At 43.4% G+C, this 15,897-nt stretch overlaps 2 protein-coding genes across 2 annotated transcripts in view; both read left to right on the top strand.

Annotated features, from left to right (window-relative positions):
- LOC129839445 (voltage-dependent calcium channel gamma-3 subunit-like) overlaps nt 1-9,643 on the top strand; it is a 19,953-nt gene extending 10,310 nt beyond the window's left edge. Inside the window, exon 4 of the mRNA XM_055906916.1 lies at nt 726-9,643. Within this exon, the coding sequence (XP_055762891.1) occupies nt 726-1,291 (566 nt within the window). The 3' untranslated portion in view covers nt 1,292-9,643. The remainder of the gene's footprint in view (nt 1-725) is intronic.
- A 4,114-nt stretch (nt 9,644-13,757) lies between these two features.
- The window catches only part of LOC129839444 (E3 ubiquitin-protein ligase RBBP6-like), a 38,625-nt gene continuing 36,485 nt past the window's right edge, over nt 13,758-15,897 (top strand). Inside the window, exon 1 of the mRNA XM_055906915.1 lies at nt 13,758-15,673. Coding sequence (XP_055762890.1) covers nt 15,508-15,673 — 166 coding nt within the window. The 5' untranslated portion in view covers nt 13,758-15,507. The remainder of the gene's footprint in view (nt 15,674-15,897) is intronic.

Below are 15,897 nucleotides of genomic sequence, written 5' to 3'. Positions count from 1 at the left end.
TCCCCCCTCTCCACTCTCCAGGCCTCAGTAACATCATCATTTACATCTCAGCTAACTCTCTCTCTCTCTCTCCCCCCTCTCCACTCTCCAGGCCTCAGTAACATCATCATCTACATCTCAGCTAACTCTCTCTCTCTCTCTCTCCCCCCTCTCCACTCTCCAGGCCTCAGTAACATCATCATTTACATCTCAGCTAACTCTCTCTCTCTCTCTCTCTCCCCCCTCTCCACTCTCCAGGTCTCAGTAACATCATCATCTACATCTCAGCTAACTCTCTCTCTCTCTCCCCCCTCTCCACTCTCCAGGCCTCAGTAACATCATCATTTACATCTCAGCTAACTCTCTCTCTCTCTCCCCCCTCTCCACTCTCCAGGCCTCAGTAACATCATCATCTACATCTCAGCTAACTCTCTCTCTCTCTCTCCCCCCTCTCCACTCTCCAGGCCTCAGTAACATCATCATCTACATCTCAGCTAACTCTCTCTCTCTCTCTCTCCCCCCTCTCCACTCTCCAGGCCTCAGTAACATCATCATTTACATCTCAGCTAACTCTCTCTCTCTCTCTCTCTCCCCCCTCTCCACTCTCCAGGTCTCAGTAACATCATCATCTACATCTCAGCTAACTCTCTCTCTCTCTCCCCCCTCTCCACTCTCCAGGCCTCAGTAACATCATCATTTACATCTCAGCTAACTCTCTCTCTCTCTCCCCCCTCTCCACTCTCCAGGCCTCAGTAACATCATCGGCATCATCGTCTACATCTCGGCTAACTCTGGTGACCCGGGTCAGAGCGACAGTAAGAAGAGTTACTCGTACGGCTGGTCCTTCTATTTCGGGGCGTTGTCCTTCATCTTGGCTGAGATGGTGGGCGTCCTGACAGTCCACGTCTTCATAGAGCGCCACCGACAGCTCCGTACCCGCGGCCGCCGCTCCCTCACCAAACCCGCTCTGTTCCGCTCCGCGTCCTACTACAGCCGCTACAACCGCTACAGACGCCGCTCCAGTTACCGCGGCAACTCGATATCGTCGGCGGGGCAGCTGCGACCTCGTGACCCCTCGCCGTTGCCAGCGGCCCTGTCCGTGTCAAAGGTTGTCGCCGCGGGGCCAGTGGGGTCGGAGTTCACCCTGTTCACGTTGGCCCCACACAAACTAACCCCGCCCAACAACAAGATGGCAGCCGCCGCAGGAGGGGTGGATGTCGCGAAGAGCGTTTTCCTGTCACCACTGACAAGCAAGCCCAACAAGGACATGTTGCCTAGCAATGCTGCCAACAGGAGGACAACACCTGTCTGAGAGAGGGAGGGAGAGAAATAGAGAGAGAGAGAGAGACAGGGGGGAAGGATGAGCGAATGGGAGTGAGGAATAGAGGGAGGAGTGGAGGGAGGGAGGGTAAGGGAAGGATGGAGAGAGAGAAAGGAGAAGGACAAAAGTTGTCATGGATTGTTGAGTCCTACTTTATGACTGGATGGAACACTACCTCTGTCTGATGACCGACAGGATGGAACACTACCTCTGTCTGGTGACCGACAGGATGGAACACTACCTCTGTCTGGTGACCGACAGGATGGAACACTACCTCTGTCTGATGACCATAGAACAGACGGGATGGAACACTACCTCTGTCTGATGACTATAGAACAGACAGGATGGAACATTACCTCTGTCTGATGACTGTAGAACAGACAGGATGGAACACTACCTCTGTCTGATGACCTAGGACAGACAGGATGGAACACTACCTCTGTCTGATGACCATAGAACAGACAGGATGGAACACTACCTCTGTCTGATGACTATAGAACAGACAGGATGGAACACTACCTCTGTCTGATGACTATAGAACAGACAGGATGGAACACTACCTCTGTCTGATGACTATAGAACAGACAGGATGGAACACTACCTCTGTCTGATGACCGACAGGATGGAACACTACCTCTGTCTGATGACCGACAGGATGGAACACTACCTCTGTCTGATGACCATAGAACAGACGGGATGGAACACTACCTCTGTCTGATGACTATAGAACAGACAGGATGGAACATTACCTCTGTCTGATGACTGTAGAACAGACAGGATGGAACACTACCTCTGTCTGATGACCTAGGACAGACAGGATGGAACACTACCTCTGTCTGATGACCATAGAACAGACAGGATGGAACACTACCTCTGTCTGATGACTATAGAACAGACAGGATGGAACACTACCTCTGTCTGATGACTATAGAACAGACAGGATGGAACACTACCTCTGTCTGATGACTATAGAACAGACAGGATGGAACACTACCTCTGTCTGATGAAAATAGAACAGACAGGATGGAACATTACCTCTGTCTGATGACTATAGAACAGACAGGATGGAACACTACCTCTGTCTGATGACTATAGAAGAGACAGGATGGAACACTACCTCTGTCTGATGACTGTAGAACAGACAGGATGGAACACTACCTCTGCCTGAACCGTAGAACAGACCGGATGGAACGCTACCTCTGTCTGATGACTATAGAACAGACAGGATGGAACACTACCTCTGTCTGATGACTATAGAACAGACAGGATGGAACACTACCTCTGTCTGATGACCGACAGGATGGAACACTACCTCTGTCTGATGACCATAGAACAGACGGGATGGAACACTACCTCTGTCTGATGACTATAGAACAGACAGGATGGAACATTACCTCTGTCTGATGACTGTAGAACAGACAGGATGGAACACTACCTCTGTCTGATGACCTAGGACAGACAGGATGGAACACTACCTCTGTCTGATGACCATAGAACAGACAGGATGGAACACTACCTCTGTCTGATGACTATAGAACAGACAGGATGGAACACTACCTCTGTCTGATGACTATAGAACAGACAGGATGGAACACTACCTCTGTCTGATGACTATAGAACAGACAGGATGGAACACTACCTCTGTCTGATGACCGACAGGATGGAACACTACCTCTGTCTGATGACCGACAGGATGGAACACTACCTCTGTCTGATGACCGACAGGATGGAACACTACCTCTGTCTGATGACCATAGAACAGACGGGATGGAACACTACCTCTGTCTGATGACTATAGAACAGACAGGATGGAACATTACCTCTGTCTGATGACTGTAGAACAGACAGGATGGAACACTACCTCTGTCTGATGACCTAGGACAGACAGGATGGAACACTACCTCTGTCTGATGACCATAGAACAGACAGGATGGAACACTACCTCTGTCTGATGACTATAGAACAGACAGGATGGAACACTACCTCTGTCTGATGACTATAGAACAGACAGGATGGAACACTACCTCTGTCTGATGACTATAGAACAGACAGGATGGAACACTACCTCTGTCTGATGACTATAGAAGAGACAGGATGGAACACTACCTCTGTCTGATGACTGTAGAACAGACAGGATGGAACACTACCTCTGCCTGAACCGTAGAACAGACAGGATGGAACACTACCTCTGTCTGATGACTATAGAACAGACAGGATGGAACACTACCTCTGTCTGATGACCATAGAACAGACAGGATGGAACACTACCTCTGTCTGATGACTATAGAACAGACAGGATGGAACACTACCTCTGTCTGATGAAAATAGAACAGACAGGATGGAACATTACCTCTGTCTGATGACTATAGAACAGACAGGATGGAACACTACCTCTGTCTGATGACTATAGAACAGACAGGATGGAACACTACCTCTGTCTGATGACTATAGAACAGACAGGATGGAACACTACCTCTGTCTGATGACCGTAGAACAGACAGGATGGAACACTACCCTCTGTCTGTTGACTGTAGAACAGACAGGATGGAACACTACCTCTGTCTGATGACTATAGAACAGACAGGATGGAACACTACCTCTGTCTGATGACTATAGAACAGACAGGATGGAACACTACCTCTGTCTGATGACTATAGAACAGACAGGATGGAACACTACCTCTGTCTGATGACCATAGAACAGACGGGATGGAACACTACCTCTGTCTGATGACCATAGAACAGACGGGATGGAAACACTACCTCTGTCTGATGACCGTAGATCAGACGGGATGGAACACTACCTCTGTCTGATGACTATAGAACAGACAGGATGGAACACTACCTCTGTCTGATGACCATAGAACAGACAGGATGGAACACTACCTCTGTCTGATGACCATAGAACAGACAGGATGGAACACTACCTCTGTCTGATGACTATAGAACAGACAGGATGGAACACTACCTCTGTCTGATGACTATAGAACAGACAGGATGGAACACTACCTCTGTCTGATGACCATAGAACAGACAGGATGGAACACTACCTCTGTCTGATGACTATAGAACAGACAGGATGGAACACTACCTCTGTCTGATGACTATAGAACAGACAGGATGGAACACTACCTCTGTCTGATGACCATAGAACAGACAGGATGGAACACTACCTCTGTCTGATGACTATAGAACAGACAGGATGGAACACTACCTCTGTCTGATGACTATAGAACAGACAGGATGGAACACTACCTCTGTCTGATGACCATAGAACAGACAGGATGCAACACTACCTCTGTCTGATGACTGTAGAACAGACAGGATGGAACACTACCTCTGTCTGATGACTATAGAACAGACAGGATGGAACACTACCTCTGTCTGATGACTATAGAACAGACAGGATGGAACACTACCTCTGTCTGATGACTGTAGAACAGACAAGATGGAACACTACCTCTGTCTGACTGCTATAGAACAGACAGGATGGAACACTACCTCTGTCTGATGACCATAGAACAGACAGGATGGAACACTACCTCTGTCTGATGACCATAGAACAGACAGGATGGAACACTACCTCTGTCTGATGACTGTAGAACAGACAGGATGGAACACTACCTCTGTCTGATGACTATAGAACAGACAGGATGGAACACTACCTCTGTCTGATGACTATAGAACAGACAGGATGGAACACTACCTCTGTCTGATGACTATAGAACAGACAGGATGGAACACTACCTCTGTCTGACTATAGAACAGACAGGATGGAACACTACCTCTGTCTGACTGCTATAGAACAGACAGGATGGAACACTACCTCTGTCTGATGACCATAGAACAGACAGGATGGAACACTACCTCTGTCTGATGACTATAGAACAGACAGGATGGAACACTACCTCTGTCTGATGAAAATAGAACAGACAGGATGGAACATTACCTCTGTCTGATGACTATAGAACAGACAGGATGGAACACTACCTCTGTCTGATGACTATAGAACAGACAGGATGGAACACTACCTCTGTCTGATGACTATAGAACAGACAGGATGGAACACTACCTCTGTCTGATGACCGTAGAACAGACAGGATGGAACACTACCCTCTGTCTGTTGACTGTAGAACAGACAGGATGGAACACTACCTCTGTCTGATGACTATAGAACAGACAGGATGGAACACTACCTCTGTCTGATGACTATAGAACAGACAGGATGGAACACTACCTCTGTCTGATGACTATAGAACAGACAGGATGGAACACTACCTCTGTCTGATGACCATAGAACAGACGGGATGGAACACTACCTCTGTCTGATGACCATAGAACAGACGGGATGGAAACACTACCTCTGTCTGATGACCGTAGATCAGACGGGATGGAACACTACCTCTGTCTGATGACTATAGAACAGACAGGATGGAACACTACCTCTGTCTGATGACCATAGAACAGACAGGATGGAACACTACCTCTGTCTGATGACCATAGAACAGACAGGATGGAACACTACCTCTGTCTGATGACTATAGAACAGACAGGATGGAACACTACCTCTGTCTGATGACTATAGAACAGACAGGATGGAACACTACCTCTGTCTGATGACCATAGAACAGACAGGATGGAACACTACCTCTGTCTGATGACTATAGAACAGACAGGATGGAACACTACCTCTGTCTGATGACTATAGAACAGACAGGATGGAACACTACCTCTGTCTGATGACCATAGAACAGACAGGATGGAACACTACCTCTGTCTGATGACTATAGAACAGACAGGATGGAACACTACCTCTGTCTGATGACTATAGAACAGACAGGATGGAACACTACCTCTGTCTGATGACCATAGAACAGACAGGATGGAACACTACCTCTGTCTGATGACTATAGAACAGACAGGATGGAACACTACCTCTGTCTGATGACTATAGAACAGACAGGATGGAACACTACCTCTGTCTGATGACCATAGAACAGACAGGATGCAACACTACCTCTGTCTGATGACTGTAGAACAGACAGGATGGAACACTACCTCTGTCTGATGACTATAGAACAGACAGGATGGAACACTACCTCTGTCTGATGACTATAGAACAGACAGGATGGAACACTACCTCTGTCTGATGACTGTAGAACAGACAAGATGGAACACTACCTCTGTCTGACTGCTATAGAACAGACAGGATGGAACACTACCTCTGTCTGATGACCATAGAACAGACAGGATGGAACACTACCTCTGTCTGATGACCATAGAACAGACAGGATGGAACACTACCTCTGTCTGATGACTGTAGAACAGACAGGATGGAACACTACCTCTGTCTGATGACTATAGAACAGACAGGATGGAACACTACCTCTGTCTGATGACTATAGAACAGACAGGATGGAACACTACCTCTGTCTGATGACTATAGAACAGACAGGATGGAACACTACCTCTGTCTGACTATAGAACAGACAGGATGGAACACTACCTCTGTCTGACTGCTATAGAACAGACAGGATGGAACACTACCACTGTCTGATGACCATAGAACAGACAGGATGGAACACTACCTCTGTCTGATGACTATAGAACAGACAGGATGGAACACTACCTCTGTCTGATGAAAATAGAACAGACAGGATGGAACATTACCTCTGTCTGATGACTATAGAACAGACAGGATGGAACACTACCTCTGTCTGATGACTATAGAACAGACAGGATGGAACACTACCTCTGTCTGATGACTATAGAACAGACAGGATGGAACACTACCTCTGTCTGATGACCGTAGAACAGACAGGATGGAACACTACCCTCTGTCTGTTGACTGTAGAACAGACAGGATGGAACACTACCTCTGTCTGATGACTATAGAACAGACAGGATGGAACACTACCTCTGTCTGATGACTATAGAACAGACAGGATGGAACACTACCTCTGTCTGATGACTATAGAACAGACAGGATGGAACACTACCTCTGTCTGATGACCATAGAACAGACGGGATGGAACACTACCTCTGTCTGATGACCATAGAACAGACGGGATGGAAACACTACCTCTGTCTGATGACCGTAGATCAGACGGGATGGAACACTACCTCTGTCTGATGACTATAGAACAGACAGGATGGAACACTACCTCTGTCTGATGACCATAGAACAGACAGGATGGAACACTACCTCTGTCTGATGACCATAGAACAGACAGGATGGAACACTACCTCTGTCTGATGACTATAGAACAGACAGGATGGAACACTACCTCTGTCTGATGACTATAGAACAGACAGGATGGAACACTACCTCTGTCTGATGACCATAGAACAGACAGGATGGAACACTACCTCTGTCTGATGACTATAGAACAGACAGGATGGAACACTACCTCTGTCTGATGACTATAGAACAGACAGGATGGAACACTACCTCTGTCTGATGACCATAGAACAGACAGGATGGAACACTACCTCTGTCTGATGACTATAGAACAGACAGGATGGAACACTACCTCTGTCTGATGACTATAGAACAGACAGGATGGAACACTACCTCTGTCTGATGACCATAGAACAGACAGGATGCAACACTACCTCTGTCTGATGACTGTAGAACAGACAGGATGGAACACTACCTCTGTCTGATGACTATAGAACAGACAGGATGGAACACTACCTCTGTCTGATGACTATAGAACAGACAGGATGGAACACTACCTCTGTCTGATGACTGTAGAACAGACAAGATGGAACACTACCTCTGTCTGACTGCTATAGAACAGACAGGATGGAACACTACCTCTGTCTGATGACCATAGAACAGACAGGATGGAACACTACCTCTGTCTGATGACCATAGAACAGACAGGATGGAACACTACCTCTGTCTGATGACTGTAGAACAGACAGGATGGAACACTACCTCTGTCTGATGACTATAGAACAGACAGGATGGAACACTACCTCTGTCTGATGACTATAGAACAGACAGGATGGAACACTACCTCTGTCTGATGACTATAGAACAGACAGGATGGAACACTACCTCTGTCTGACTATAGAACAGACAGGATGGAACACTACCTCTGTCTGACTGCTATAGAACAGACAGGATGGAACACTACCTCTGTCTGATGACCATAGAACAGACAGGATGGAACACTACCTCTGTCTGATGACTATAGAACAGACAGGATGGAACACTACCTCTGTCTGATGACTATAGAACAGACAGGATGGAACACTACCTCTGTCTGATGACTGTAGAACAGACAGGATGGAACACTACCTCTGTCCGATGACTATAGAACAGACAGGATGGAACACTACCTCTGTCTGATGACTATACATTTACATTTACATTTAAGTCATTTAGCAGACGCTCTTATCCACTATAGAACAAACATGGAACATTTACAAAACTCCTATTACTGTGCAGAACAGTATAGAATTGATCTGTCTGTCTGTTCAGTTTGTTTCCTGGAAGCTTAAATGACCCCTGACCTCTGTCGAGAGCCAATGACAGACCCAGATCCAGTGTAGCTGTCCGACCTGACATCCAATGAGAATGCTCCCTTTTTGTTTTCTATTACCAGAGCCCTCTCTTTAAAGATGTTGTGTATTCTGCTGACTAACCTCTAGTAACTCTTAGTGGGCCCTCACACTGTTTATAATAAATACACTGACTAACCTCTAGTAACTCTTAGTGGACCCTCACACTGTTTATAATAAATACACTGACTAACCTCTAGTAACTCTTAGTGGACCCTCACACTGTTTATAATAAATACACTGACTAACCTCTAGTAACTCTTAGTCTGCCCTCACACTGTTTATAATAAATACACTGACTAACCTCTAGTAACTCTTAGTGGACCCTCACACTGTTTATAATAAATACACTGACTAACCTCTAGTAACTCTTAGTGGACCCTCACACTGTGTATAATAAATACATTGACTAACCTCTAGTAACTCTTAGTCTGCCCTCACACTGTTTATAATAAATACACTGACTAACCTCTAGTAACTCTTAGTCAGCCCTCACACTGTTTATAATAAATACACTGACTAACCTCTAGTAACTCTTAGTCTGCCCTCACACTGTTTATAATAAATACACTGACTAACCTCTAGTAACTCTTAGTCTGCCCTCACACTGTTTATAATAAATACACTGACTAACCTCTAGTAACTCTTAGTGGACCCTCACACTGTTTATAATAAATACACTGACTAACCTCTAGTAACTCTTAGTCTGCCCTCACACTGTTTATAATAAATACACTGACTAACCTCTAGTAACTCTTAGTGGACCCTCACACTGTTTATAATGAATACACTGACTAACCTCTAGTAACTCTTAGTCTGCCCTCACACTGTTTATAATAAATACACTGACTAACCTCTAGTAACTCTTAGTCTGCCCTCACACTGTTTATAATAAATACACTGACTAACCTCTAGTAACTCTTAGTGGACCCTCACACTGTGTATAATAAATACATTGACTAACCTCTAGTAACTCTTAGTCTGCCCTCACACTGTTTATAATAAATACACTGACTAACCTCTAGTAACTCTTAGTCTGCCCTCACACTGTTTATAATAAATACACTGACTAACCTCTAGTAACTCTTAGTGGACCCTCACACTGTTTATAATAAATACACTGACTAACCTCTAGTAACTCTTAGTCTGCCATCACACTGTTTATAATAAATACACTGACTAACCTCTAGTAACTCTTAGTCAGCCATCACACTGGTTATAATAAATACACTGACTAACCTCTAGTAACTCTTAGTCTGCCCTCACACTGTTTATAATAAATACACTGACTAACCTCTAGTAACTCTTAGTCTGCCCTCACACTGTTTATAATAAATACACTGACTAACCTCTAGTAACTCTTAGTGGACCCTCACACTGTTTATAATAAATACACTGACTAACTTCTAGTAACTCTTAGTCTGCCCTCACACTTTTTATAATAAATACACTGACTAACCTCTAGTAACTATTAGTGGACCCTCACACTGTTTATAATAAATACACTGACTAACCTCTAGTAACTCTTAGTGGGCCCTCACACTGTTTATAATAAATACACTGACTAACCTCTAGTAACTCTTAGTTTGCCCTCACACTGTTTATAATAAATACACTGACTAACCTCTAGTAACTCTTAGTCAGCCCTCACACTGTTTATAATAAATACACTGACTAACCTCTAGTAACTCTTAGTGGACCCTCACACTGTTTATAATAAATACACTGACTAACCTCTAGTAACTCTTAGTCTGCCCTCACACTGTTTATAATAAATACACTGACTAACCTCTAGTAACTCTTAGTGGGCCCTCACACTGTTTATAATAAATACACTGACTAACCTCTAGTAACTCTTAGTCTGCCTTCACACTGTTTATATTAAATACACTGACTAACCTCTAGTAACTCTTAGTGGGCCCTCACACTGTTTATAATAAATACACTGACTAACCTCTAGTAACTCTTAGTCTGCCCTCACACTGTTTATAATAAATACACTGACTAACCTCTAGTAACTCTTAGTGGACCCTCACACTGTGCATAATAAATACATTGACTAACCTCTAGTAACTCTTAGTCTGCCCTCACACTGTTTATAATAAATACACTGACTAACCTCTAGTAACTCTTAGTCTGCCCTCACACTGTTTATAATAAATACACTGACTAACCTCTAGTAACTCTTAGTGGACCCTCACACTGTTTATAATAAATACACTGACTAACCTCTAGTAACTCTTAGTGGACCCTCACGCTGTTTATAATAAATACACTGACTAACCTCTAGTAACTCTTAGTGGACCCTCACACTGTTTATAATAAATACACTGACTAACCTCTAGTAACTCTTAGTGGACCCTCACACTGTGTATAATAAATACACTGACTAACCTCTAGTAACTCTTAGTCTGCCATCACACTGTTTATAATAAATACACTGACTAACCTCTAGTAACTCTTAGTCAGCCATCACACTGGTTATAATAAATACACTGACTAACCTCTAGTAACTCTTAGTCTGCCCTCACACTGTTTATAATAAATACACTGACTAACCTCTAGTAACTCTTAGTCTGCCCTCACACTGTTTATAATAAATACACTGACTAACCTCTAGTAACTCTTAGTGGACCCTCACACTGTTTATAATAAATACACTGACTAACTTCTAGTAACTCTTAGTCTGCCCTCACACTTTTTATAATAAATACACTGACTAACCTCTAGTAACTATTAGTGGACCCTCACACTGTTTATAATAAATACACTGACTAACCTCTAGTAACTCTTAGTGGGCCCTCACACTGTTTATAATAAATACACTGACTAACCTCTAGTAACTCTTAGTTTGCCCTCACACTGTTTATAATAAATACACTGACTAACCTCTAGTAACTCTTAGTCAGCCCTCACACTGTTTATAATAAATACACTGACTAACCTCTAGTAACTCTTAGTGGACCCTCACACTGTTTATAATAAATACACTGACTAACCTCTAGTAACTCTTAGTCTGCCCTCACACTGTTTATAATAAATACACTGACTAACCTCTAGTAACTCTTAGTCTGTCTTCACACTGTTTATATTAAATACACTGACTAACCTCTAGTAACTCTTAGTGGGCCCTCACACTGTTTATAATAAATACACTGACTAACCTCTAGTAACTCTTAGTGGGCCCTCACACTGTTTATAATAAATACACTGACTAACCTCTAGTAACTCTTAGTCTGCCCTCACACTGTTTATAATAAATACACTGACTAACCTCTAGTAACTCTTAGTGGACCCTCACACTGTTTATAATAAATACACTGACTAACCTCTAGTAACTCTTAGTCTGCCCTCACACTGTTTATAATAAATACACTGACTAACCTCTAGTAACTCTTAGTGGACCCTCACACTGTTTAAAATAAATACACTGACTAACCTCTAGTAACTCTTAGTCTGCCCTCACACTGTTTATAATAAATACACTGACTAACCTCTAGTAACTCTTAGTCTGCCCTCACACTGTTTATAATAAATACACTGACTAACCTCTAGTAACTCTTAGTGGACCCTCACACTGTTTATAATAAATACACTGACTAACCTCTAGATATGAGTTTGAAATGGGGCATAACTTACGTTTCTGTGACATTATGCAATGTTTTCTACTGTTCCTCTGTTTTTTTATAGTGTTTCAGGCTACAGTAATAATCACATCTCAGCTGTTGATTTTTGCTGGTGTGTGTGTGTGTGTGTGTGTGTGTGTGTGTGTGTGTGTGTGTGTGTGTGTGTGTGTGTGAGTGTGAGTGTGAGTGTGAGTGTGAGTGTCTCCTAGGACTTTGTGGAAAACACCTGAATCTGTGGCATCTCAGGTGTAGAGTGCTTTGAACCAAAACACAACGTACAGATTAATGTCAACAAACAAACGCCACTCACCACACACACACACACACACACACACACACACACACACACACACAGACTATTGAGACAACAAAGTATAGTGATTCTCCTGTTAGTGCTCAGTATTGGTTCTGTATAAAAGCCTCTTTCGGTCAAGTATTCAATTCTATTTCTTACAGTTATTTTATTGCTTTAGAACTATTTATATAACATGAGTATGTGCTACAGACATCAAAACTATGAAACAACACATATGGAATCATGTAGTAAACAAAAAAAGTATTAAATATGTCAAAATATATTTTATATTTGAGATTCAAAGTACTCACATTTTGCCTTGATGACAGCTTTGAACACTCTTGGAATTCTCTCAACCAGCTTCACCTGGAAGGCTTTTCCAACAGTCTTGAAGTAGTTCGCAACAATTGCTGAGCACTTGTAGGCTGATTTTCCTTCACTCTGCGGTCTAACTCATCCCAATCCATCTCAATTGGGTTGAGGTCGGGTGATTGGGGAGGCCAGGTCATCTGATGCGGCACTCCATCACTCTCCTTCTTGGTCAAATAGCCCTTACACAGCCTGGAGGTGTGTTGGGTCTTTGCCCTGTTGAGAAACATCATAGCGCTTGATGGTTTTTGCGACTGCACTTGAAGAAACTTTCAAAGTTCTTGACATTTTCCAGATTGACTGACCTTCACGTCTTAAAGTAATGATGGACTGTCGTTTCTCTTTGCTTATTTGAGCTGTTCTTGCCATACTATGGACTTGGTCTTTTACCAAATAGGGCTATCTTCTGTATACAACGCCCACCTTGTCACAACACAACTTTTAAGAAGGAAAGAAATTCCACAAATTAACTTTTAACAAGGCACACCTGTTAATTGAAATGCATTTCAGGTGACTACCTCATGAAGCTGGTTGAGAGAATGCAAGAGTGTGCAAAGCTGTCGTCAGGGCAAAGGGTGGCTACTTTGAAGAATCTCAAATATAAATATATTTTTGATTTGTTTAATACATTTTGGGTTTCTACATGATTCCATATGTGTTCATAGTTTTGATGTCTTCACTATTATTCTACAATGTAGTGGTTTATCGTGTATTATAAACTAGGTGGTTTAAGCCCTGAATGCTGATTGGCTGACTGCCATGGTATATCAGACTCGATACCACGGGTATGACAGAACATTTATTTTTACTGCTCTAATTATGTTGATAACCAGTTTATAATAGGTGTTTGTGTTATATGGCCAATATACCACGGCTAAGGGTTGTATCCAGGCACTCCGCGTTCCGTCGTCCCTAAAGAACAGCCCTTAGCCGCGCCATATGGCCGTATACCGGACCTCCTCCGGCCTTATTGCTTCATTCTACAGCTCACTAGAGGGCGCTAGCTGCAGCCAAAGCTGCACACGTCACCAAACGTCTAAACCGAAGTTTTCTCTTTGTGGTGTTTATTGTAACTGTTAATAACTATACTGGTCAAGTGTCAACATTTTTTTTTAAATAAATTGGACATCAATTGTGGATACGGAAGAAAAGTTTCTGGGCCTGAAAGAATTCACAACGGAAGACCTTCAAGTGGTTTGTTGCTATGGAAGAACTACCCCGCCTTCCCGTGCTCCTGAGCCTGTGGAGACCAGTTTTGACTTTATGATTTTAACAGAAGTAGAGTGAATTGTATTTATTTGTATGTATGATATTTTGTTGTTGTTTTGCTAGTTAGTATGAGTATTTTCATCCAAAACGTTTTTTAAAATATATATTTTACTACCTCGCACAGTAGGTTGCGCCTTATAGATTGGACCTTATAGATGAAAAAAAAATCGTTTCCGTTTTCTTGTCAGGCCAGTTTCCGGGCCCGCCATGATGTTCTGAAGACAACGAGGAGCAACGGAAAGACCGTCGAAATGGATGTTATGGATTTAAACAACGAAAATTATAGTTTGGAAGGAGATAATTACCGTCGTTTTGGATAAGAGCCTAAGCTAACTGGTTATTAAAGTGGTTGTTTCCAGTGGCCATTTTCTAACCAGTTAACTAGCTACCCAAGTACTGTACGCTAACGTTAGCTGCGGGTAATGTTTTTGTTTTGAGTGGTAGGTAACGTTACATCGACCTAGGCCGCAGATTTCCTTGTCTCATAATTTCATCGTAGGTCATACAAGGATAAACATCGTTCCTGCGTGGACTGCAACTCCGAAGAGGATCGTTTGAGGACTTATTTTTGGACGTTTGATTTTCAGTTTCCGGACGGATTAGACGATTTTGGACTGCGCCATTTACGGCGGAAGAGTGAAGCTTGCGGCCTCCCATGGACTCCTAACCGCGAACTCGGTGCCTCGCTGCTTTCAGCAGCTACAAGGCCCGTGTTTCCGCGAGAGACTCTACTGACTTTATTAACCGTGAAAAAGCCGTAATGGACACTTCTGGAACTGTACTTTTCTTGTGTTTTACCGGACTCTTAATAACGAACTGACCGGGTTAAAGACGCTGCTTGCTGGTGTCCCGGCCTTTCACTACTAGTAGCTTGGTGTCTTTGACGTATACAGCTACAAGGACTATCTGTGAATACTTCCTCTTAGTTCATTGCCTGTTTTCCCTTCGATATTATCTTAGACTAAACTGGTAGCTTTCCCTTCAGTCTCAGATCATATCTAGTACTGGTTATTGTTATTCTTAACTAACTTGTTGTTTTCCCTTGTCTTGAGTTTGATTTAAGTGATAGTTGTGAGAATGTCGTGTGTTCATTATAAATTCTCGTCCAAACTGGACTACAACACCGTGACCTTTGACGGGCTGCACATCACCCTGGCCGAGCTGAAACGGCAGATTATGGGCAGAGAGCGCCTCAAAGCCACCGACTGTGACCTGCAGATCACCAACGCACAGACCCGTGAAGGTAAGAACTAGCCCGGAGCGCCCCCGGCAGTCTCTAGTAGTACAGGTTGTTCTACAACGAGCTGATGTTAGTGATGCCAAGATTGTCAATGATTCTATGCAGTTTTATGGTGTGTACTTCCTGATAGGGATCGGCGAAATGGTCCCAAAAAATAAATTATATATAGATACAGAAGTTGGATTGTATTACTGTATTTGACCCCCCCAAAAAAAGTAGTGCGTAGT

This window comes from Salvelinus fontinalis, chromosome 40 (assembly GCF_029448725.1).
Source record: "Salvelinus fontinalis isolate EN_2023a chromosome 40, ASM2944872v1, whole genome shotgun sequence".
Taxonomy (NCBI): domain Eukaryota; kingdom Metazoa; phylum Chordata; class Actinopteri; order Salmoniformes; family Salmonidae; genus Salvelinus; species Salvelinus fontinalis.
This window is presented reverse-complemented; position numbering and strand designations above follow the sequence as displayed.